Source organism: Belonocnema kinseyi, chromosome 10 (genome assembly GCF_010883055.1).
Source record: "Belonocnema kinseyi isolate 2016_QV_RU_SX_M_011 chromosome 10, B_treatae_v1, whole genome shotgun sequence".
NCBI classification, from domain to species: domain Eukaryota; kingdom Metazoa; phylum Arthropoda; class Insecta; order Hymenoptera; family Cynipidae; genus Belonocnema; species Belonocnema kinseyi.
The window spans coordinates 46,716,169-46,743,507 of NC_046666.1; the positions used below are offsets into that span (position 1 = coordinate 46,716,169).

The window sequence follows — 27,339 nt, forward strand, 5'->3', positions numbered from 1 at the left end:
AATCTCGTATAATAAATATTTTGCAAAAAAAAACTTTTTGGAAAAAAACATTGCTGAAACTAAAGCGTCCGGGTCCCTGAGACCCGTTCTAATACTTGAGAGTTAATATCTCCAGATCAATCTTATATTTTAATATCCAAAATCCTAAACGGCATAGCCCATTTTTCTAAGTGAAATACAAAATATAATACCAAGTGCACTCAATTAATAAAAACACGGACTTATTATAAAAAAAATCTTTCCCGAAAGAATTTTATCCAAGTTTTAGTATCGCGGATGTTGGTCTCGAGTAATGCGTACTTAATCTTATCTAACTACCTAAAGACTGTTAGGAACAACGCGGTTGCTCCTGGGAGACGTGTTGGGTACATTACGGTGCAAACTATTTACAGAGAGAACTTGCTGGGCCTCAGCTGCCCACCGTTTCGTCACAAACGAAAAATTGGCGAATACATCGAGTTTCTCACCACGATACGGAAACCCAAGAAGGGGAACGCGTAGTCAGATCACTGGAATGCAATGTCATTTTTTATTCCACAAAAATAATTTATTTATTTACAATTTAAGGCTCGAAAAGCAGAACCGAACGAGCGCTCGAGCAGTAGCCAGGAGTGGGGGTGACGCGCAGAAAACGCGACGAAAGAGAAAACGGATTCTCTCTTTCGTCGCGTTTTCTGCGCCTCATCCATAGTTTCCAGTAGTGGGGATGACGCGCAGAAAACGCGACGCAAGACAGAACGGGTACCGTTCTCTCTTTCGTCGCGTTTTTTACTCGTTATCCCCACTCCGGGCAACTGCGCGAGCGCTCGTTTGGTTCTGCCATCCGAGACTTCAATTTTGAATTTCGCGGGGAGTTTTTCCAACTATTGTTCCAGTAATTAAGAAGAGAACCTAATTAAACAAAAATTTGGAATTCCAACCCAGTGATCAGGTTTTGACGAAACATTTCACCTGGAAAAACACAATTTCGTATAACGTAACATACACACAAATTAAATCAATAAAATATACAATATCAAATCAACATAAACTTTCGAGTATTTTGTGTCTCGTCACGGATTTTTGTGTGTTCTTCTGTATCCTATTGGAAATTCTGATGTCTTAAAGCGCGCCGAAATTTTACGCAGGATCCGACGTCGTTACACTGAGAAAAATGTTTGGTTATCCCAACAAAAGTTTGATTGTCCCAATAAAAGTTTGGTTGTCCCAGAAAAATATTTTTTTCGCTGTAGAAGCAACAAAATCTTTTTTTTTTAAGCCAAAAAGATTATTTTGCTGGAACATGACTTGAGAGAAATATTGTCAATTTTACTAAATAGTTTTACTGAACGAATTAAATATTTGTAATCAAGACCAAATTATTTTTTTCCGAGCGAACTAAACTTTGGTAGACTCAACCAAATACTTTGTTTGAAACAATAAAAATTTGTTCAACCACAAATTATTTTGTTAAGAGAAAAATGTATTTTGTAAATAAAATATAAAGTATTTTATTTTTATTCTCAGTGTATTGACATGGTTTGAGAAATATTTTACAGGAAAGTTTTTAAATGCGTATAATTTTCCGTTTTAAACAATTTAAACTTTTGAATTTGAATTATATCGCAATAAAGTGATCAGAATTTTTAAAAGGACAAGCTATACTTTTTGGGTACTTCGCGTATCGCGCTGAAATGAAATAATTACAAAGTATGCCAACTCGTCCCGACGTTCGATTTTGGCCAAGAACACTTTGAGCATTAGCAGGCATCTTAGATTCTAAGAGAGGGACATTACACGACTTAGTTTCAGAAACTAGGTTTCTATATCGATATTGCATTGCATCGGGATTCTTTTTTATTTATTTATAATTAAATATATAATATATATAAATCTTTTTCGATATATCTAGCCGATAAGATTTGTCCACTCTTCTTGCTGCTTTTGAAACAATTTTTAATCAAATAGAAATTTTCAGGAAACTAAGTACTTCATTTTCGCTTCTCTATTGAAAATTCCGACATTTTAAAGTGCGCAGAAAACTGCGTCAGCAGTTGGGACATTTGGCGCAAATATTTTGTTTATTATTCAAAGAAATTTCCAAAATTTCGCATGTAAAGTTTTCAGGGATTTTACAAGATATTCACAAATTTACTTTGTTAAATGTTTAATTATTTCGAATAGAAATATTCAAATAGAAAAGTAATATTTCTACCTACTTTACGTCTTCGGAATTTTCAGTAGGGTTGCAGTTGAGCAAACAATTAAGAATATTTAAAATTTGTCTGCAAATTTCGTAACTGAAAGAGAGTTTGCTCAGTCTGAAAGTGTGAAACAGTGGTGCAGCTTGACAAAGTAGCATGTAATTATTTGTTTAATTAGATCAGCTAGTTCCTAACCTTAAACTAAATTCGGCTATCTCGCCCGCAGAGATGGACTCTCGTCAATTGCAATGAAATTTTTTCACAAATCTTTAACACGAGAGTCCCTCGAAGCGCGTCCAGTCTATTATTGTGGACGCACGGCACATTATGCAGAAATTTTGGCTTTCCTTCAACTTCGAATAGTCATTTCTGAAAGACTGCTCTGTCTCGCTCAAATCTCATTCTGCAAAAGTTAAGTTCCGTCACGGAAGGGATCTCCTTGGCGATAAGGTCACATGTCGAAACATTCCTTAGGCGGGAAATTTCAATTTGGCTCGATTCCACATTCTTGTTTTGTAAATAACTCTTCAGTGGTAAGTCAACAGAAGTTCCAAGTTTAAAGTACTTTTCAGGTACCTAGCCAATCATACCAGACAAAAAACTGGGAGATAAGAAACATTTTAGGTTAATTTCCGTGGTTTACCCTGGTTTACCATAGTTACCCTTGGTTTACCTTGGTTTTCGATGATTACCCTTGGTTTACCATGGTTTACCAAACTCAATTTTTGCAGGTGCTTGTCCCCAAAGAATATTTCGAAAGTTATGAGCGATAAAAGCACTCTTTTTGTGTGAAAGTCCTAGAAGAAGTGAAAGGCTCTAGAAGAGCAGAAAGCCTAGAAATTCTGTTCGCCGTACATCCCAGGAAACCGGACAGCGTGTGCTCCGAGCTCAGCGGGCGAGAACTCGTCCTATGTGGCCAAATGAGCAAACTGGCCTGGGTGCGGGGCAAATTGGTAGGGGTGGCCATACGGCGACATGTGGTACGGCACAATGTTCATGCTCGCCATCTTGTGCTCCTTCTTCCACTTCATCCGGCGATTTTGGAACCAGATTTTAATCTGCCTCTCGGTGAGGCAAAGGGCGTGTGCGATCTCGATGCGCCTTCGCCTCGTCAGGTAGCGGTTGAAGTGGAACTCCTTTTCCAGCTCCAGGGTCTGGTACCTCGTGTACGACGTCCTCTGTCGCTTCGTCTCACCGTTCGCGTTTACAGTACCTGCAACAAGATTTATTGCGTTAATTTAAAAATCGTTGAGGTAATTTGTTTCAGTCGGACTTTAATGCATAAACCAGTATTTAAATTACTTTTTATTATGATGTAAATTATAGTTATACCCAAAGGCCTGTCGCAAGTTGATTCTAAATTTCGATTGAGGCTCAATATTTTATTTTACTATTTCAGGAATTTAAATTAATGGATGCTAAACTTTTTATAAAAAAATAGAAAGTTTTATTAAACTCGAAAACAAACTAAGGCGCTATATGCAGGATTTTTTTGGTTCTACACAATTTTTTAATTGAAATATATTATTAATTATATTACAAAATTGGTTTATCTAAGAGTATCTATTATATGGAATAATATACAAGAAAAGCTACGACAATATTTTTGATAATATTGATGAAAAATGATATCTTAACTTCAGAATTCATATATAATATTTTTGTACAATATACAATCAACCCATTGCATTTATGTTAAAAAATCAATTTTTGTTAAGGACACTAACAAAACCTGAATTTATATACAATTGTAAGTTTAATTTTTGCATACAAACGTTTTTTCTTTAAACTATACAATTTCTGGTGAAAACACTAAGAGAACATATTATTATTTAAATATTTTAAATATTATTTGAAATCTAATCCCTTTTTATTAACAATAGGAATTTTCAATAAAAACATTACTCGCTGAAAAATGCGAGCAGAACCGAAAATTGTTAAAAAATTATTTATCTTCTTTAAAATCCAATAATATTTCTTTAAACGTACAAAAATCAAAACTGTCAATTTAATAACTCAAAATAATAATAATAATATAAAGAACACTTATGTTCTAAAAATTCTTATGATTTTTAAATTAAAAATACTCATTTTAGAAGGATTTTTCAAAAATGGTAAATAAATCTTCTTTCAAATCTATTTGGATATTTTTGGTTAAAAATACTAAAATCCAGTGAAAAAAAACTAACATGTCCTTCGGTTGTTTAAAACTGTAAGTTTCATTTTTGTTTTCGAAATCCAATGATTTTTTAATAAGAGTGCCGATTTTCGGTATTAAACGCTAAGAAACACAAAAATTAAAAATTTAGCGGCTCTAAATGATAATAAAATAAATGATGATAAACTGAAAAATCTCATAATTTTTTTAAATTAAAAATACTGATTTTAAAACAAAAAACTTGAAGTAAGATAACAAAAAAAAATTCAAAATTTAAAGTCTTTCTTGAAATATTTGTTTAGAATAACCGATTTCTGATGAAAATTTTTTATTTTGTTCCAAAATTGTAATAAATTTTTTTTAATCTATTATGATTATTTTATTTAAAAATAATAATTTCCGGTAAAAAAATATAACCTAGGGTTCTTTAAAATTATAAGCTTACTTTTTTAAGTCGAATAATTTGTGTTATTTTCAAAATATAATTACTTTTTTATGAACAATAGAAATTTTAGATGAAAAAAATTAACACAATTAAGCCAACCATTACTTAAGATTGTAATTCCTCTTTTAAAGTCCGAGAATAACCAAAACTTATTCAAAATTTGTTTATCTTATTTGAAATCCTATGATTTTTTACTAAGACTACTGATTTCCGGTTTAAAATGTCTACAAAAACATAATTGCCAATTTAATGAATTTAAATGATAATCTGATAAAAAATTATAATCGAAAAGATCTTATGACTTATTAAATTAAAAATCTAAATTTTAAACCTAAAAAATTAACGTAAGATAACAAAAAAATTATCAAATTGTAAGCCTTCTTTGAAATTGTATAATTTTTGACATTTTAATTTAAAATAATCGATTTCCGGTTCCAAATTCGTAATTAAATCTTCCTTGAATTTTATATTGACATTTTTGATAATAAAAGCTCATTTTCTGTAAAAAACTAACACAACCTAAAATTGTTAGAAATTTTTAATTATCTTCGAAACTGTATAATTTCATATTGAAATTATTTTTTTAAAATACTAATTTTAAGCAAAAAGAGTGTTTCAAAATCAAAAATATTTTTTAATTCCCAGAAAAAAATTGTTTAATATTGTTGACAATTAAGGAACCATTTAATATTGCAAAAAAAATGTGAGCAGAATCTTAAGTGCTAAACAATGAAAAATATTTAAACAAATAATTGTTTATTAGAATGTTGTCATTTGCATATTGTCCTTTTTCTTCTGCTTGAGGCAAAAGTCGTTATTTTCATTCAATTTTAAGTTATTATTTTTTTTCAAGTTTTTAAAAATATTATTTAACAAAATGTTTAATTCAAGAAGTTAACGTAATTCAAGAGCTAAATGAATTAAATAATGAAAATAAATGAATAAATAAAAATAACTTTTTTATTTTGAAAATTTCTTTGAATAATAAACAACAATAATTTAAAAAAAGAGCTAGGAGTTTAAGCATTTGAAAATATTTCCACAATTATCGAAAAGAAAGCTAAAAGATTTTAGGGCCATTTTTTAATGTTACAGGATCTAAGAAAAGTTAAAGATTTAGTTAATTTTAAAGTCGAATGTACTCCTAGCACATCCTTAAAATTGATTTTTCTTAAAATTTCATTTTCAAAATTCCAAATTGAAGATCGAAAACAATTTTAAGTAATGAAAAGCCAATCAAGTCTTGGATAACAATGATTGGTATATTTTCTAGAGTTTTTTACTTAGGACAGGACAATAAAATAAAATTTTGTTTATGAATTAAATGTTATAAAAACAAAAGTATCTCAATTAAGTGCGAGATCTGATTTTTTCTTTCACGCCACTGTCGAATCAATCATATTAGATTTTCTTTTCTTTTCCGCAAATCGCCCAAAAATTTTCTCTGATCTTTTTTCTTTTATTCATATTTTCTCTAAGCTACCTGTAATTTTTTTTATTAATGATCGCGATTTTTTTTTAATTTTATAAAAATTAATTGAAGCTTTTAAAAAATGGACCAAAAATAATTCAAGGAAAATAGAGAGAAAAGAGGGAAAATTTCCATCCCATTAAAAATTGTTTCGTGCAAAAATTATTCAGGTCGGTCTGACTTATGAAAGCTCTCAGTAATTATATGCCTTCAGATTTTTTTTTTCAGCGTGCGTGCAAACACTTTGAATTATCGCCTGTTGCTAGCGCCATTTAAATCATGAAAATAGCCTTAAAAATTACGCTTCATTAAAACAACTGCATATTAAGTCTCAACATCAAGAGCTTCTGAAAGCTTGTTAATTTTAATTAGAGCTGTCCTGTCAATATTTATATTCCCCTCCACAAAAAGCAGCACCTCTTAAATACACACATGCTTTTCCGCGAAAGTCCTTTACGGTGATCATAAATACCGAAATTAATGGTCCATATCGGACTTCCGTAGCGGCATAAACTCCATATATATAACTCACAACGCACCACACTCTGTGTAATGCGTTCAAGTCACTCGTAACATCACTTTCGGTACCTTCAAAAACATAATTGTTCAATTTTCCAACCAAAATATTTATAAAAACTAATTATATTTTTTAAGTTCCTGAAATTATACTTTTTTATTATTTAAAATTTTGCCGCTATTTAATTATTTACTTTCTTAGTAGGGGAGCGGCGTAGAGGTTGCAGGGTGGCCGTTTTAATCGACGAAATAAATTCCCGGTCATTTCCCGGTTTTTTCCCGGTTCACAAACATTTTTCAGGGTCAATGAAATTCAAGAAATAGAAATCTAAAGCTAAATCATTTTTCACTTAAGGTAATAAAAACTGGGCTACAAAGGAAAGCACTCAAAGTGGAACAGTTAAATTTTTAACTTTTAAAATTGAAATTAAATTTTTTAATAAAAAATGTTGTATTCAAATGCTCTATAATTCACGCGTATAAAATTGAAGGTACTAACATTTCTCAATATAAAAATATATAAATCCACGTTATCATTTTCAATGCTCTACATTAAAAAATCAATCAATGAACTTCAAAATGTTCAAAATTATATAATTTTAAGGAATTTTAAGCTAGAAACAACAAATATTGAAAAATTGAAAAAATTTCAACTAAACACTTCTTAAATTAGAAATTCAATTATTTTCTTTTTAAATAGTTCAAACATTCTTGAAAAGCTTCAAAATTTTATTTCAAAATCTTGAAGTTGTTTTAAATTTGTTTTAAATTTAAAATTACTTTGGAAATTTTTTGAGAATCTCTAAATATCTGTCAAATTGAATTGAATTTTTTGTACAATTTTCAGAAAATCCTACAAATCTAGAAAATTTCTTTACGATTCGATGTATAAATAACAGTTGATTATTTATTGTGAAAGGCGTCAAAAGAATGAAAACATTTTCTTAAGATTCCTAGGAAAATTAAAAATAATTTTTTATTTTGAAAAATTATTTCAAGAGAATATTTAAAAAGTTTTTCAAAGATTTAAACAAAATTTTCAAAAAAGATTCTAGAAGATTTCAAGAAAAATTTCTAAAATTTTCAAGGTAATTTTCAAACTTTTAAAAACTCCTAAATATCTCTTAAAATTACTCAAATTTTTTCTACAAATGTTTAATTGTAAATTATACTTCAAAATTTAAAAATTTTACTTACAAATTAAGCTTTTTTCAAATACACTTGAAAATATTTGGTTTCAATTCACTTTTCTTAAAAAAATATTTAAATAAGGCTGAATATTCAATAATTAATTTTTTTTTAATTAAAAATTTCAAATTGAATGGGTTAAAAATGGAATATTTTAGACTGAAACCATATTTTAAATTTAATAAAATTCTTTAATTAAAAATATATTATTATGAAGTTATTTTTAAGTTGAAAATAGTTCATAAACTTTCATTCACGCGTTCACATTTGTTTAATGACGAAGGCTTTCAAATTGAACCCGTTTAAGTTTTAACGTTAAAATCCGAAAATTCTTAAATTTTGAACTGAATAAATCGTTTTGTCAAATCGCTTTTATTCACTTTTTATTACTTAAAGTACAGATAAATTTTAAAAAATTATTTATTAATTAAATAAACATGTTTTTTATCCAAAATTTTTAACATCAAAGGCTTTTATTTTTTATTTGTTCGAGCCTTTAAGAAAGCATTTAAAAATTCTTTAAATTAAAAATGTGAGCTTAAAAATAAAAATTTTAAATAGAAAATTTCTAATGTAAAAGGATTTTTAATTTCGCATTGTAAGCTAAATAATAGCATAGTTGAAAAAGATAATAATTCAACTAATTATTTTAAAATTGTTGAGATCGAACGTGGACAAATTTTTCTTCTACAAATTTGTAGAATACCCGGTCAAAAAAAATTCACTGTCATTTCCCGTCTCAAAAATTCCCGGTCATTTTCCGGTTTTCCGGTCCAAAAAAAATAGTTCAATTATTTACCAAATAGTTGAATTTTCAAGAAAACAAGTTCATTTGGAACCAAGAGGGATGAATTTGCATACAATAAAGATTACTTTTTTTAACCATGAAAGATGAGTTTTTAATAAAAAGGAACGAATTTTCAAATGAAAACAATTTTATTTTCGCTCAAAAGATAATTTTAATAGAATAGTATAATTTTCAACTAAATAACTAAACTTTTAACAATAAAGTTAAACTTTTAACGAAATAGCTGAATCTTTAACATACCAAAATGAATTTTTAACAATGAAAATAAATTTTACACTTACAAACAAAAACGTTAACAAAAAAAAATGTATTGTATTTTCAACCAAACAGTTACATCACTAATCAAACAATCGAACTTTCAAGCAAAAGAGACGAATTTAAAAAAAAAAGAATTCCATTTTTAACAAAATAGTTGAATTTTCTACCAAAAAAGATTTTCTAATTCAAGAGATAAAATTTTAACCCAAAAAGGCAAATTTTAAACAAACAAAAAAATATATTTTTAAACGAAGCATTTTTAACAGTAACCAAGCAGTTGAATTTTTAGTCTAAAGAGACGAATTTTTAACAAAATATCTGGACTTTTAATGAAATAGTTAAAATTGTAATCCAAAAGGATGCATTTTTAACAAAGCAGTTACATTTTTTACCAAAAAATGTGACTTTAAAAAATAGTTAGATTTTCAAAGATAATTATATGTTGAACAAGATAGTTGCATTTTTAAACAAATAGTTCAATTTTCAAGAATGAATTTTATTTTCAACCAATAAAAATGACTTTCTTCATTAAAATACAAATCTTTAATCGAAAAAAGAAGAATTTTAAACAAAATAGCTGAATTTTCGGATAAAGAAATTACATTAACAATAGTACAATTTTGAACAAAATAATTAAACTTCAACAAAAATGTTTAATTTTTATCTAAACAGATGAATTTTCAACACAAGGATGCACTTTACTGCCAAAAAATAAAAATTTAACCAAAAAATAAAAATTTAACCAAAAAATAAAAATTTAAACAATTGAAATTTATCTTCCACAAACAGTTGCGAATTACTTTAATTTTCTATAAAATTGTTTAATTTACACTAAAATGATGAATATTTGTTATTTCAACATAAAAAGAAAACTTCACAACGAAGCATGTAATAGTGGATGTTTTAAACAAACAATTTTTTGATTTAAAATTAATTTTTTATAAACAAAATAGTTGAATTATGAACTAAAAAAGAAAAAAATTCTACCAAAAAAAGTAATAGTTTAATTTTCATTTTAAAATATTCACAACCCGCTGCAACTCAAACGAACTTTGATGAAAATAGTTAAATTGTCATCCAAATAGACGAACCTTGAACAAAAAAAAGAATTTTTAACAAAATAGTTTCAATTTGAAAACAAGAATTAGGCAAATAAAATTTTTATTGTCGCAAATAAATTGTTGGGTTTCTACGAAAGCAAAAAATCAATTTGGTTGAGCCAAGCAAATTATTTTTTTTAGACCGCTTGGTTGATTTGATAGGCCATATTGAAAACTGCAGTCACAGTCATCTGCGCATGCGCAGCCAAGTGTTAGATACTAGTAATCAAATTTTTTGGTACGAGTATCAAACGGTACTTAAACAAAAATCTTTGCTTGAGCCAAATAAATTGTTTTGTTGCACCAGCCACTTTTTTGTAAGTACAACCAAATTATTATAAAATGGCTCTACAAAATTTTTTTAGCATAACATAATTTTTATGGATTCATAGCCTTTTTCCGAGAGAAGTACTTTTATCTCGGGAAGGAAAATATGGAGAAGAGAGGATAGAAGAAATTAGTGGAATGAAAGTAGTGGAAGTGAGGGAAGGGGAAGATCTCCTTCGCACTTTTTCGCCTGAAGGAGAAGTGAGGAGAAGTGGATGATGAGAAAATAAGGGCGATTGAAGGAGAACTGATAGTAAGTGTGAGGAAGAGAAGTGAATGGAATTAAGGAAGGGAAGTACATCAGTCGTATTTTTCCCCAGGCGGAGAAGTGAGGGGTGTAGAAGTAATACTAAGTGATGGGAGAAGATATTATGGGAAGTAAAAGTAGAAGTAAGGTTAAGTGATAGTAAGTAAGAGGTGAAGAATTGATGGGAAGTGAGCGAATGTGATCAGAAGTAAGGAAAGAAGAATAAGGGGGATTAAGAGATGGGAAAGTGAGGGGAAGTGATTGAAGGGCAATTAGATGAAGTTAGGAGAGGCGAGTACGAGGACGGGAGAGTGAGTAGGAAAGGGGAGTGATGGTGAATAAGGAAGGGAAGGAATGTTGAGTAGGGAAGGAAAGTAAGGGTAAGTAGGAAAGAGAAGTGTGAGTGAGGAGGGGCATCAAGGAAGTGAGGAGAATGGAAAAAAGTGGGGAGGAGAGTGAAAGAAAGGTGGGAAGGAGAGCAAAAGGAGGGTTGGGAGGGAAAGTGAAGGGAGAATTCAGTAAAGGTATAGTAAGGAAAGGGAAGAAAACCGGTACAAGGAATCTGGTCAAAAGAATATTGGATAGTGATCTGCGCATGACAAGGAAGTGAATTTAACTGTCTGGTTTAATTTGCCTAGCAATTGGATATAGTCTAAGCAAATTAAGGTTAACACGATTCATCGGTGGAATTCGGTACCAGTCTCACATCAGCATTCTGGCTTCTATGCAATGTGGGAAGTAGGTGTAATAGGCGGAGTATCGTAATAATAGCATTGCAAAATTATTTATGACTGAGGCGTGTTAAGCAAATAGTTAAAACAGCTGCCAAGTGACCAGTTTGCAATCCAGTAACACCGGTAGGTGGAGGCATTAACCACGACTCGTTGAAATAATTAACGAGCTCGTCACGCGCTGCTCTCCCGGTAATACGCATCGTCTACAATTTCCTTTTTATTCCATCACCTCAAATCAAAAGTCCTCCCAGGTTGCTACAAAATCACCATCCGCTTCTACTTAATTTTATTAAGTTTTCTTAGGATGTTAGCCAGACCGTGAAAATTGCACTTTGTAGTGTAGAGTCAATTATAAATTAAATTTATTTAATGAGAAGTTTCTCGTCATCCCGAAATTCGACTAGTCCATCTCCTTTTCTAACTACTCCAATTTTTCGGGACAAGACATAAAAATTAAGCGATATTTTGTAAGATTAGTATTTTTTTTCTAAATTGGGTAACTTTATTAATGACAAAAAAGAGACAAGAATTAAAATATGCAAAAAAACAAATATAGGAGAAACCAGTACGTGGTGGAAACCAGTACGAACTGAATGATGTAAAAATGTGACTAAAAAGTTATGTAGTATTTTTTTTTATGAGTAGCAATATTAAAAAAGACTGGTTCCTTTGATTCATTAAAATCTTGAATTCAAATTTTTTTTCATTAATTCTCTGAATATAAAATATGTCTTACGTACTTTTATAAAAAGCGTCTTTCAGTACGACGTGAATAAATTAATGAGAAAATGACAGGTTAGGCATCAAAGTAATTTTTCTGCTTTTAGATTGCGAGCACAGACAAGTGAAAGCTACTAACCAAACAACTTTAAAAAAATTAATAAATCCATGTCTTTTACCACCCCGTAAAATTTATAAAATATAATGCAAAATAATCCTTGAATAAACAGAGAAATGTTCTTAAATAAAATTTTTTAATTATTGTTTTATGAATTTGTACATAATCTCCTTCAACAACTGATCGGAATGGTTTGGACCAAATTTTTTTACAACGACAATTTTTATTACAAAATTGAGCACGAAAAATTAAATCTTAGCGTTATCAATACAATTTTATATCAATACTTTCATTATTATAAGCCTATTAAAAACACTTATGTCATTGAGATTTATGAATATTAAAAAAACATTTTTTTAAAATGTTTAAATGTTATAAGAGAATACAAACTTTCCTGAAGATTCCTGGGAAAATTTTTGAAAAAATTTCATTTAAAACAATTAATTCGAAGAGAAAGTTGAGAAAGATTTTAAAACATGTCAAATGATTTTGTAAGATTTCGAAAGAAAATTTAGAAGCTTTTAAAGACAAATTTGTTGTATTTCGCAGAATACAAAATATGAGGATATATATTTCAGTAACGTCAAAAAATATTTATAAGTTTCAAACAGATTGAAAATAATAATTTAAAACTTAAAAGCGTTGCAAAAAACTGAAAACAAATTTTAAGTGATTTTTTTCATTTATTTATTTTTTAATAATTTGAAGAGAATACTCAAGATTTCAAAAATTGTAAAAAAGATTCAGATTTTTGAAGAATTGGAACAAAAAAATTTCAAATCTTTCAAGCATTTTGAAATTTTCAGGAGAATAAAAAAATTTTCTTAAGATTTTTAGGAAAATTTGCAATGTTTTTTTTCATGAAATATTAATTTAAGGTTTTTCGAATAATTTAAAATGATCTCATAAATTGGCGGAAGAGTATCTGGAAAAGACTGTAAAGCATTTTCTACATTTACAAAACAGAGACTACAGTTTCTTTAATTTTTTAGGATTAAAAAAAAATGAAGGAAAAATTCGAGTAAGTTTAAAAAAATATTTAGAAGTTTTAGCAAGATTCAAAAATAATTTTAAACTTGGAGACAATTTAAAAAATGTAGAGCAAAATCTAGATTTTTATAGATTTCGAACAACAAATTGAGAAGTTTTCAAGAATTTTAAAACGTTTCAAGAAAGTAAATTAATTTTTTTAAGATTCCTGAAAGAAATTTATATTATTCTTCATTTAAAAAAAAATTAATTTGAAGAGACTGTTTGAAATTTGTTTAAGCATTTGAACAAATTACCACAATTATCGAAAAAAAGCTAAAAGATTTTAGGGCCATTTTTTAATGTTGCAGGATCTAAAAAAATTCGAATCAGTGTAGACTAGGAAGTTAAAAACAATAAAAAACCTTATTTATAATTTTAAAAGGAATTAAACATTTTTCAACAAAATATAGAATTTAGAAGGTTTTGAAATAAAATTTTGAATATTCTGAAGGATTTGGAAAGATTTCAAGATTATAAAAAAAAATTTCTTAAGATTCCTGGAAAAATTTAAAAAGATATTTATAGAAAAAAAATTAATCTTAAGATTTCGAAACAAAATTTTAAAGCTTTTTCGCAATTTAGAAAGTTTTCAAGAAAGTAACAAACATTTTTTACGATTGATATGTGAATTAAAAAAATTAATTTTTATTCAAATTAAAAAAAAATTAAAGTATGTCAAAAGATATCTAAAAGTGGGAACAAAGAAATCTGAAAGATTTTAAGACAATTCTTTTAATTATTGAATATTTTTCACAATTTTGGCAATAAATTAAGTCAGCTTGAAAAATGTTTAGAAATCTTAGAAGTTTTGAAGAAATTACAAATATTTTCAAACTCCGAAATATTTTCTAATGTTTAAAACATATTTTTTTAATTTCTTCCAAACTAGTTTTTTTTTTAATTTCATGGTGAGTAGCAGATTTATATATTACAAGAGAATTAAAATAATATGAAGCATTCTAATTATTTAGGGTTTTGATTCATAAATAAATAGTTTTTAATAATTTATTTTTTAACAATTGTAAGACTTTTACACTTCAGAAAAACTAAAAAATTTAGGTTCATGAACATACTAGTTTTTTACTACTTGCCTTGGCTAAAAATAATTTATTTATTTAAATAATTAATTATTAAAGGGAATCTGTATTATCATCAGAGGTAGTTGCCACCGATCAGTGTAGATATCATTCCACAATCCGTGGAATTAGAAATCAATAATGTCAATCAAGTTAACTCTTTAAATAACAGAAAGTACTTAACTTCATTACTGGCTAGATGAAAAATAAATTTAAAAAATTTTTAAATCAAATTTAGACACCCGACCGGAATTCGGAAATTCGGTGGTTCGATTCCCAGCGAAGCGAAGTGAGTAAAATTTTTGCAGAAAAAATTTAATTAGTTATTGACAGTAGAATTAATTTTCTTAATTATTTTTTTCGAAAGTCACTTTTTTATGACAGTTCTGATTTTTCGGGTATTCGGATTTCGGATATTCGTATATGATCTCCTGAAACGATTTGATTCGTAACATATGAATGCACAACAGGTTGGTTTTAGAATATCTTTTGAAAACGAATGGACGGTTAGCAACTTTTCTTATACCTATGGTTTCTTCAAAACTTTGCGGTACTGCAACTTAGAGTCCCCAAATTAAAATCAATTTACAATAATTAATCAAGATACAATCAAAAACCGCTTTTTCGAAAAGTTTTTCTATTCACCTCGCCCTGGTTTCCCCTTATTTTCTAAAAATCGATTTGTTGCTACCCACCTTTAACTTGATAAAAATATTATAAAAAATTATGGCGAAACCTGATATGTCCTTATTAATCTCCAATTTTTTCATTTCCTACAAACGGAAGTGAATTTTTCGCCAGTTTTGGGCGTTACTGGCCCACTGTCTGCCGGGTGGTTTCGCAGGTGCTAGAGGCCGGGAAGAGGGTAACTCGTAGTTTGTTTGATCCGCGAAAACGAGTTCTACATATAATTTTGATGTCGACACCGATGCGGATATTAAAGTGGCGGCTCATTTACAGCAATAATGAATACGCTATTAATAGTCCATGCGAGTCAAGTCGAGGGAGGACGAAATGGCTGGTACAGCCAGATACCTATGTGTACGACACGCCGACGACGTGTGGTTCGCCAACGAGAAGTGAACGAGAGAAGGGTGGATGGACATGGACACCGAACAGTGAACTGAACACTGAGCGTTCAACGCTGAACAGTGAACAGTGCAGGATGCAAGCAAGTCGAGCTTAATGACTGAACTGGCCACCGTTATCGCTTTCCTCCCGATGTAGCACGTCGCTACCGAGGCAGACTTTTTAATAAATAGTTCCCGCTCTCTGGATGGTCGCTGCATATCGCTAAAAGACACCTCGCTGCTTCTTTTGTAACAAATAGGATTTATTCTCTCCTACGATTTTATAAAACGAGACTATTGCGCTATCTTTTTTCAGTTTTTTATCCATTCTGTTAACCCTGAAATCGATAGTGGATCTTTTGAGATAAAAAAAATTAGGCTTACAAGGGAAAGGCCTGAGGGTCGAAATTCAAATCAAGGTCGCGTTAGCGATCTTAGAAGTCACCTATCTTTCATTTGTTTTATGCAACTTCCTGAAAAATAAATGAGAAACAAGTGTAAATAAGGTGCAATAACGCTGTACGTGGGTATTCAGAAGTCACTTATCTTTCATTTGTTTTGTACGTAACTTCATGAAAAACAAATGAAGAACAAGTGACTCTCAACTAAAAATTACAGTTCCAGGTTCACCGCTAGGTGGCTATCTCTCGCACGCGCTCTCGCAACAGAAATCATAATTTTCGTTTATAAAACTAAGAGAGGCTGCGTTGAAATTATCTTTAAATGATTTGCTTTTGGCGTCATTTTAAAATATCGTCTGCAGGTTTGTACATTTCAATTGTTTGTATTATTATTTCTAATAAAAAATTGGTACTCTCAAGGTAGGTAACATGGGTACATGGGAAAAGTTATGGATAATTTTATGCTGCCAGTTGGCATGTATTCCGAAGAAGCTTCTGAAGCCAGGAACAAGAATATCAAGTACATTCGACAGTTCAACACACGAAAAATTTCTCGATTGCATACAATGCACGACCTAATTCACAAACTCCTTGAGTCCTCAGATCTTTTCATTGCATCCTTGAAGCCTAAATGGGAAAAAGTTGAAGTTGAACTTGATCAAGAACTCGATGAACTAATAGAACAATTCGAATCTAAAAATGATTCGAGTTCTGAATCGTAATTGATTTATTTTAAATTTTGTATAATAATCTCATTATTATTATGAGTATCAATTTTTTCATTGATTCAATAACACAAATAAGATTATCACAAAAATGATTGAAGGAAAAATAACTTTTTTCTACTCCAGTTTTGGAATCACTGTTAGTTTATTGTCGGATAATTTCAGTGGAAAACCGTCCTTTTTGCATGTAAAAAAAATAAATCATAGTTTTGTTAAAAAAATTGTTTATAACAATCATAAATTATTCTTTATTTAATTTCGTTGGTTAGTCACCGCAATAAATGTAAATCTAATAATTATTGAAGAAAAAACATTTTTTTCTACGAGGAAACGGCCAATTAGGAGACTTGTTCAACTAAATTATTATAAAAAATCTATATTGTTTATGTTTGATAAAGCTTAAAGTATATAAATGGCTTTAAAGACAATTGTGAATCACTTTTGTTCAGAAAAATCAATTCAGTTATGAGAAAAACTCGTTTATAAAGAATTTGTTTATAGAAATGTTTATAAAAACAATTTTGTTACAAATTATGACTCTTGTGAATAAATATTTTTAAAAAAATATTAGCAACTAGCGTAAAATAAACGATTTTTTTCTATGATAAAAAAACACTAATAAGAATTTGTATATAAAAATTTTTTTTAATAATTAAGTTAAATATTATTAAAATTAATTATGTTCTATGAATGCATGTGCAATAATTCCGGCTGATAGTGAGTTTCTATCTGTATTTTTTCTTGAGATAAAAATTCACAAAGCTAAAATGGTCAATTTTGTTCTAATATTTGTTTATAAATTGTTGCTCTGTGAAAAAAATGTGAAAAAAGCAAACCACAAATCTCTTAGAAATTAATTGCTGACCATTTCTAAAAAAAAACTTTTAAATCGGTTAAGAAATACGACTTGTGGGCGATTATGAACAGTAAATTCCTATACCAGGCCACTGCGCGGCGGTGGCCTGGTGGTAGCGTTGCTGCTTGCGACTCCACCACACTGGGGTTCAAATCTTTTGGCTAGAAATGTCTTTTTTACATGATCAAAAAATCCGAATTACATTACCCCGAATTTTATCGATATAGCCTGTAATTTAAACGCAAATGAAATCATATCAAATAGCTTCCATTTTTAATATTTCATGAAGGAGGTTGAACAAGTTATTTAAAAACACATTTCAATAACTGATATTATATATTTTCATATAATATATGAAATACATACTCTTTTTCACCAGTGGAATTTGGTCACTTTGCAACCCGGGATCACGAGAAAAAATTAATTTAATAATAATTCTTATTAATAATTAATAATAATTGTTAACTTATTAATAATTAATTAATTTGATTAGAAAATTATATAAAATTTTTAATTATGTAAAAATAAATTATAAAATAAATTATGTAAAAATAAAGATTTCAAATTAAAGACAAAAATACCTAACTAATGAATGTTTACTATTTTTTTAGAAACTGAATTTAAACTCTAATCCTTTTTAATACGAAAAATGGCATATTAAATTTTTACTTTAAAAGAAATTAACTTTTTTCACGGCAAATAGTTGAATAAATTGAAAGTTTATTCTTTTTTATTGATAAGCTTAAAATTATTTTGTGGATTTCAACTTTATTTCTTTTGGTTACTATCTAGTTATAAATTAAATTATTTTTTTTTTAAATTCTACTATTTTCTTGAACATTCGCCTTTTTGGATAGGAAATGCATCCTCTTGAATATTTAATTTTAATCTTTTATTCTTATTCTTATAAAATTTAATCTTTTTCTAATAAAAATTCGACCATTTGTTGCATAATTTATTTTTGTAGTTCAAAACTTGAACTTTTTTTATGTAAACTTAATTATTTTTTTGAAAATTGAATTTTTGCCAAAGCCACACATCTCTTTTGGTTAACAATTCTATTGCCTTCTTAAACATTCATTGTTTTGGATATAAAATTCGTTCTTTTGGAATGAAAACTGATCTTTTATGGTAAAAAAGTCATCATTCTTGGTTTAAAATTAGTCTTTCTGTTAAAAACTCAATTGTCTTCTAAAAAAATTCTCTTCTTGGCTTAAAAATGCTGCTTTTTTGTTTGGAGTTTAATCTTTTTTGTTTGAAAATTCAACCATAATTGAAATCTTATATTTTTAAATTGAAAATTCAATTGTTTATTTTAAAATTGAACTATTTTATTAAAAATGTCAACCTTTTTTTTAATAGACTATTTTCTCGAAAATTTAATCATTTTTTTGAATATAAAACTATTTTGTAAGGACACATATTTTTTTATTGAAGATTCTACTGTTTTATTGAATATTTGTCGCTTTGGATAAAAAATCGTCCTTTTGTTTTGAAAATTGATCTTTGATAGTAAAAAGGTCATATTTCTTGTTTTAAAATGACTTTTTTAAAATTCAATTATCTTCTAGAAAATTAAAAGGTTTCAAAATTTGAGTATTTTTGTTTGAAGTTTAATCTTTTTAATTTAAAAATTCGCCCATTTGGTTTAAAATTTATATTTGCAGGTGAAAAATGTAACTCATTGGTTAAAAATTCAACAAATTTGTTGACCATTCAATTATTTGATTAAGAACTTGATTATTTTGTTAAAAAATCAATTATTTTGTGAAAAATTTATCTTTTTTGGTAAAAATTCTATTATTACGTTGAACATTTTTGTTTGTGGATACAATATCTTTTCTTTTTTTATTGAAGATTCAACTGCCTTCTAAAAAATTTGTCTTTGGATCTTGTTGGAGTTCAAACTTTTTTATTTGAAAATTTAACTATTTTGTTGACAATATAATTTTTTTTTTAAACATGACTATTTTTGAACAATTAAATCAATGATTCTGCTATTTTTTTTAGCATTCGTCGTTTTAAAAAAAATCGTCCTTTTGGTTTGAAGATTAATATTTTATGGCGAAAAAGTGCATTTTTTTAAATTCAATTTTCTCCTAAAAACTTCGTTGTTTTGTCTTGAAAATTTAAATATTTTTGTTTGATTTTAAATCTTTTTTATTTGAAAATTCAAGTATCTGGTTAAAAATTCAACAATTTTGTGGAAAATTTAATCAGTTTGTTAAAAATCAAGTATTTTGTTATAAAGTTATATTTTATGTTAAAAAATCTATTTTCTGTCCAACATTCTTCTCTTTGTCAAAAAAATATTCATGCTTTTTTTAAAGATTCAAATGCCTTCTAAAAAATTCGTTTTCTTGGTCGAAAATTAACTTGTTTGTTGAAAGTTCACCTTTATGGTTAAAAAAATCAGCTACATTCTAAAAAAAGATTCGACTCTTTAGCTTGAACATTCAACTCTTTCGATGAAAGTTCTTCTCTTTGGTTTGAAATTTTTCGGTAGAAAAATGACCTTTTTTGGATGAAAATTCAACTATCTTATCGAAGATGCAATATATTTTGAATTTGAATCTCAGACATTTTTTAAGGAATCTGTATTATCATTGGAAAATAACAGAAATTCCTTACGTCTTTGCAGACTAGATGGAACTATGAATTTAAAATCTTTTAATTAAATTTGGTATGAAAGAAGATCAAAAATTATCTTTAGATCTTTTTTCAGTAAAATTTAATTAAAAAAAAAACATTCATAACTGAATCTAGTCTGAAAAGACGTTAGGAATTTCTGTTATTCCCTGATGATAATACAGATTGCTTGAAAAATTTGATTACGAAACACCTGACAAAATAATGCGTGTATTTCTAAAAAAAAAGTTCTTCGTTAAGAATAAAAAAAATTTAATAGTAGCTTAAAGGTAAAGCACCCGACCGGCAGTCAGAAGTTCTGTGGTTTGATTCCCAGCGGAGCGAAGGAGAAGATATTTTTTCAGGAAAAATTAAATTTTTAAAAATCTTAGAAATATTATATAAATTATTTTTATTTCAAACGATTTCTGCTATTTTCGTGAAAAATTATCCTATTTCTCCTATTTTGAGAGAATTTCGGACTGTCAAGTCTCATAAAAAAACAAGAGAATTATTAAACTATGGCAACCATTTATCATCGGTAGCATAATCCGGCTGAAATTCTATCGCGATGCCAAATTCAATATTTTCACAAATTTTTCATCACAAAACTTTGTGATTTACAAATGATGATCTCAGTCAGAGGAGCCAATCTGGGGGCGGAACCGGAAGTAAAAAATGGGTTTTTGACACCTTGAAGTGGAATATTTAAAGACGAGAAATCAGTTGCGAAAAAAATATTCCTCGTATAACCCGTTATACGATTTCATTCTTGGCGTATCGATGTCGGCGGAACACAGGGAGCAATTAATCATGATGAGATCGGGGATCGCCCGATGTGGTATGAGCCAGAACAAAATCCCGTGCGTGCATTGCGTTCCGACGTTTGCAGTCTCAACATTCGTAAGAAAATGACCGTGTCAAAAAAAAAGCGAGAAAGAATGGATCTTAAGAAAATAAAAAAAAAGTCAAATAAAGGGAGAAATTTGGGTAAAAACTGATGAAAAAAATTCAATACTTGAGATGTCAAGTGCGTGAGGAAATTGAAATTTATTGAGAATTTAGGCCGTGAGTGAGACAAATTATCTTTTGAGGGCGGTGATTCATTCATTTTTTGACAGTGAGACAGAAACAAAACTACTCTGCTTTCATAAAAAAAATGTTGGCTCTGATTGAAGGCTGAAGTCCAATTCAATTCATTTGTCTCTTTGAGTCGATTTTAGTCGATTATTTTGAAAATTTTGAAGTTATTTTAAGAAACGGTATGTAGTTAGGGCGTCAATTTTTTTGGATGAAATTAAGATTTCAAGTCGAAATATATTGCATTTTCATTAAAATAGTTGGATTTTAGACTAAAAAAGATTTTCTAACCAAATATATGAATTTTCAAAATAAAAAAAAATGTTTCGATCAATATTAATTTTTAACCAAGCAACTGCCTTCGCGAACTAATAGTTCAACTTACCACTGAAAGAAATCATTTTTAATCAGGAAGGATAAATTTTCAACCAAGAAAGATGACTTTGTAAAAAATGAATTTTTAATCCAAAAGGAATATATATTTTAAGAAAACACTCAAATTTTTTACCAAAAAAGATTATGTTATCAAAACAATTGAATTTTTAACCTAAAACGGTGCATTTTCAATTAAATGGTCGAAATTTTCAACAAAATAGTTGAATTTATATCAAAAAAGTTTATCTAACCAAAAAATATTAATTTTGAAAACCAAAAAAAGAAAACATTGCGAGAATAAAATAAATTTTTAACTAAACAAATGCGTTAACAAACAAATAGTTGAACTTTCCACAAAAAATCCATTTTTAATCAAGCAAGATAAATTTTTAACCAAGATTTATAAAAGATGGTTTCAATGCAAAAGGAAGACATTATAAAAAAAAAAAACAGTTGAATTGTCTACCAAAAAGAAAATTTGATCAAAATAGTTGAATTTTTAACCTACAAAGGTACATTTTCCATAAAAATTTCGAAATTTCTAACCAAATAGTTACATTTACATCCAAAAAGATTTTATATAAAAAAATATAAATTTTGAAAACCAAAAAAAAATTTCGAGAACAAAATAAATTTTTAACTAAATAATTATGTTAACAAACAAATAGTTGAAATTTCAATTTTAAAAATTAATTATAATCAAGAAAGATAAATTTTTAAACAAGAAAAATTTTCAATCAAAAAGGATGCAGCTTTAAAAAAACAATTAAATTTTCTACCACAAAAGAAACAGAAAAGAAAGAAAAACAATTGAATTTTCAAACCAGAAGGACGAAATTTTAATCAGAAAAAGTTTATTTTCAATCCAGAAAGGTAAATTTTCTACCATGAATTCTGAGTTTTCTACCAAAAGACAAATTTTCAATAAAAAGGTTGAATTCTTAAACAAATAGATAAAGTTTAAATAAAAAAATTAAAATGTTTAATCATTTGTAGCAATTTTTCAAAAACTAGTTAAGCTTTAAACCAAGTAGTTGATAGTTTAACCAGAAAATAAAAAATTATCATGAAAAAAGTTGAATCCTCAACCAAAACGGATTATTTTTAAAACAAACAGTTTCATTTTATCCAAAAAACATAAATTTTCATCTAAGAAAGCTAAATTTCAACCAAGAAAGACGACTTTTCTATACAATAAGAGATGAGTTTTCAAGAAAAAAAGAACAATTTTCTAGATCTAGAAGATAGTTGAATTTTCTAGCCGAAAAGTTAAATCTTGAACAAAAAACTTTATTTTCAACCCAAAAAGAGGATTTTGCTACCATAAATTATAAATTTTTTACTAAAAGAGGAACTATAAACAAAAAAGTTGAATTCTAAAAACCAAATAGATAAATTTTTTACTAAAATACATTTTTTAACCGAAACGATAGTAGTCAACCTTTTAAGTTTAAAATCATTTTAGAAAATAATTAAAACAAGTATATAAATTGCGGTACAAATAGCCAGATTTTTTCAGTACGTATAGACACTTCCTAAATAGTTCAATTTTTAAACGGATAGTTTGATTTTATAACAACGTAGTTAAATTTGTAACCAAAATATGAATTTCCGAAGAAAAATTATTTTTAAGCAAATAGTTTAATTTGCTACAAAATTGTTGAATTTTCAAGCCAAACAGACGAATTTTTTACAACAAAAAAATTAATTTTCAAATAAACTATGCATCCATTTAAAACTAAAATTATGTATTAATTGTAGCAATTTCTTTTTTTTTTAAGTAGATAAATTTTGAACCAAATAATTGATTTTTCAACCAAAAAAATACAAATTTTCAACAGAATAGTTTGGATCCTTAACAAAAACACATTATTTTCAAAAGGTTGTAATTTTCATTTAAAAAAATGTATTTTTGATGAAGAAAAATACATTTTCAAACAAGAAAGATTTTCAATCGAAGAGGATAAAATTTTAACCAAACAGTTAAATGTTTTATCAAAAAAGACTATTTTATAAAAAATTTGAATTTTAAACCAACGACGGTAGATTTTCAATTAATTCGTCGAAATTTTTAACAACAAAAAAGCTTAAAATGTAAACAATTAAATTTTCAAATTTAAAGGCTAAAATTTTAATTAGAAAAAGAAAAATTAAAAATATTAAAAATATTAAAAATATATTAAATATATCAATATATTTAAAATATATTTAAGAATAATATTTCAAAGCAAAGATGAAATTTATACTAAAAATTACGAATTTTCGAGAGAAAGAAAACATGAATTTTCAGTCAAATTGTTGAATTTTAAACTAAAAAATATCAATTTCTAATTTAAAATATGTCATTTTGAAATAAAAAATGGAATATTGTTACATTTTCAGTTTAAAAAATAATTCCTTATTAAAAAAACCGAATTTTTAACGAAACAAATTCTCAACCTAAGAAACGAATTTTTAAATAAAATGATAAATATTTAAATAAAATTGAATTTTCAACAAAAGTGTTTATTCCGAAAGATGATTTTTTAACTCAGAAAATTAATTTTCTAAAAATGGAAAAGTTAAACTGTCAACGAAAGAGATGAATCTTTCAAAAATGGATTTTGTAAAATTATTTCAACTGCACAAAAGTAATTACATTTTTGACCAAAAATTATGACATTTTAACCAAATTATTTTTATTATATTTAATTATTTTTAACAAAATAATTTATTTTTTAACCAAATAGTAGAATTTTTACCAAAGAGGTTCATGGATGGTCCCTTATATCAAATTATTATAAACATAAAATTAGTTTAATTACAATCTAGATGTGGTCAATATTTTTACGGTAATAAATCAAGATGTCATATATTCAAAATTCATTAGGAGAGGAAGAAAATCAATTTTGGTATCGATCAAAATACTTTAGTTTGTATAAGTAATAAAACTTCAATATTACATGTGTTTAACACTACATTTTTTATCAAGGTATTTTTTCCTATTATCTTGATGATCGTAATTTGGATAAATTCAGGTCATTTGCAACTGACAGATATTATATCGATTCCTCATGAAGTTAGGTGCCTTACAGTAGAGATTCATGATAAAAAAATAACTACTTTTAAAAATTCAATGAGCAAAACATTATTCACGGTTTCGGAATTTTTAAATTATTTATTTATTTTTTAAAGGGAAGTCATACATCTAATATTAAAAATGATTATATCTCATGATAAAAGATCTTTTATCTTTGAAAATAAGTAAAATTAATAGTGGAACATTATTATTGTACTAAAATGTTACAGGCAAATTCTTAATCTGACAATACTTTCCATGAACCCAAATAATGATGAATGTTATCGTAAATGTATGATTAAAAAAATCTGTTACAAAAAAAGGTTGCATCATATGCAGAGATATACAAATATTTTTCCATATAACCGGAAAAATATAAAGATTGTGTTGACCTTCTTCGATAACAAAAATAGCAGACTTCACATATTTTTATCTTTTTCCCTGGTTTACAATTTTAAAAAATATTTCTTCTTTTTCTCTCTATTTTAAATCAATTAAAACTTTTACCCGTTGTTTCGTTTAAATTCGAACTGAATTAACATAGAATACGGTAAGAAAATATTCTTTTTTTCCTTATTGGTTAAAAGTCTACTATTAAATTTTCTTAAGATTCACTCTTTTGGTTTAAAATTTTACTATTTGGTTGAAAATTTAATTCTTTTCTTCAAAACCGAACTGCTTTCTTAATTTCTTTTTTGTTCGAAAATACAAGTGTTTTGGATAAAAAGGTTGTCATCTTGGATTAAAATTCATCTTTTCTGGTTTAAGGTTTGAATTTCTAATTTAAAACAGCGTTTTTTTTGGCTAAAAAATTAATTTTTTAAATGTGATTGCTTTCCATTAAGGTTTATTTTTTGCTTAAAAATTGGAATCTACCTATTTTATTGAAAGTTCAACTATTTTCTTAGAAGTTGTATTTTTTGTAAAAAATTGAACTGTTTTGTTGAACATTCGTCTTTTTGGAAAGCGAATTCGTCCTTTTGAATTAATAATTCATTTTTCTTTGATGAAAATAAACTGCTTTGTTGAAAATTCAACTGCGTTCTGAAAAAATCGTATTTTTGCTTGAAAAGTCCATTATTTAGTAAAAAATTTAAAAAAATTTTTAAATTCATCTTCTTGGTTGAAGATTCGAGTATTTTGTGAAAAATGTCTTGTTTTTTGATAGAATTTAACTGTCTTTTATTTAAAAGAAAAAGCTTTTATTCTTGAAATATCAACTATTTAACTTTTTGTTGATAAATTATCTTCTTTTTCGAAAATTCAACTACTTTGTTAAAAATGCAACTAACTGTTTTGATGAAAATTCGTCTCTTTTGCTTGAAAGTTCAGCTATTTGGTTGAAAATTCATCTTCATTGATTACTAAAAATTTTTTTTAAATGTTCATTTTTTTGGCTATCAAAGTCAATGGCTTTCTAAAACGACCTTTTAATTGCATTTTTAATACAAGTTAAAATACAAGTTATATTTTATAAGTAGTTCATAAAAATAAATATTTCAGTATTGCGCGAAAATGTTGAAAATACTAATTTTTTACCTAAATGCTTTACAAATTTGTATTTTAATTAGTCGAAAATTATCATCAAACATCAACAATTTCTACTGTTTTAAAAAACTGAATCAACAAACTACAATTTAGTTGTGTATTCCAATTTTTGTTGAAAATCTATCGTTTCCAGTTGAAAATTTAATTTATTTGAAAATTCATGTATTTTATTAAAAATTCATTTTTTTTTTAACTTATCCTCTTTTCATCAAAATTTCGCTCTTCGGTTAAAATTATATCTTTTTTAGTTGAGAATTCAAGTATTCAGTTTAAAATTCGGCTTTTTTATTCAATTCAGCTGTTTTAATTTAAATTCAGAATCTGTTTTGGCAGAAATACTACACTGATAAAAAAAATTCTTTTTTTTTTGTTGTGAAAAATTAATTTTCCTGAGTGAAAATTTTAATATCTGGTTGAAAATTTAACTACTTGGTTGAACATTCAACTTTTACCTCAAAATTTAATTTTTTATCAAAAATTCATTTTTTTGGGTTGAAAATTGTTATTTCTTAACAAGAAATTGGTTATTATGAGTCAAAAATTCAATAATTTGGTAGAAAGTTAATCGACTTCGAAGAAAATTCAAATGTTTGTGGAAAATTCATTTTTTTATGGAAAATTTTTTTTTTTAAATTGATTTTAATCTTCTCGGTTGAAAATTGAACTATTTGGTTGAAAAGTTATATATTTTTTTGAAAATTCATCTTTTTAGTCGAGAATTAAGATTCTTGGATGAAAATGCAATAATTTCGTTAAAAATTCGTCTGTCTTATAATAATCTTGTCTTTTTGGTTCTAAAATTCAATATTTTGAAAGAAATTGTGCTCCTCTCATGCCTGAAAAATCTTTCGTGGTTGTAAATTTATTTCTTCTAGTAGAAATGTCATCTATTTTGTTTAAAAATTGAACTGCTGATTGAAAATTAATTTATTTTGGTTAAGGATTCAACTATTTTGTTCAAAAATCGGATTTTCTGGTTCAATTATTTTTTATATTAAATAAAAATCTTTTAATTTTTTTTTCATTTAAATAACACATCCGTTCCGAAAATACTACTCCTACCCAATTCTTTGATCAATCTCTCTAGCAATAATTCGAGGCAGAGAACTTTACAAACACGGGAAAAAAATTCTTGAGGCGAACGAGTGAATAGAGAATATATTAAACTCAAAGAAAGTGTACGCTTGAATTAGGTAAAACGTTTAGTTAGAAGAGTT

At 27.3% G+C, this 27,339-nt stretch overlaps 1 protein-coding gene across 1 annotated transcript in view; it reads right to left on the bottom strand.

Moving 5' to 3' along the window:
- Positions 1-1,869: 1,869 nt before the first annotated feature.
- The window catches only part of LOC117182195 (homeotic protein Sex combs reduced-like), a 75,885-nt gene continuing 50,415 nt past the window's right edge, over positions 1,870-27,339 (bottom strand). Inside the window, exon 2 of the mRNA XM_033375258.1 lies at positions 1,870-3,396. Within this exon, the coding sequence (XP_033231149.1) occupies positions 3,092-3,396 (305 nt within the window). The 3' untranslated portion in view covers positions 1,870-3,091. The remainder of the gene's footprint in view (positions 3,397-27,339) is intronic.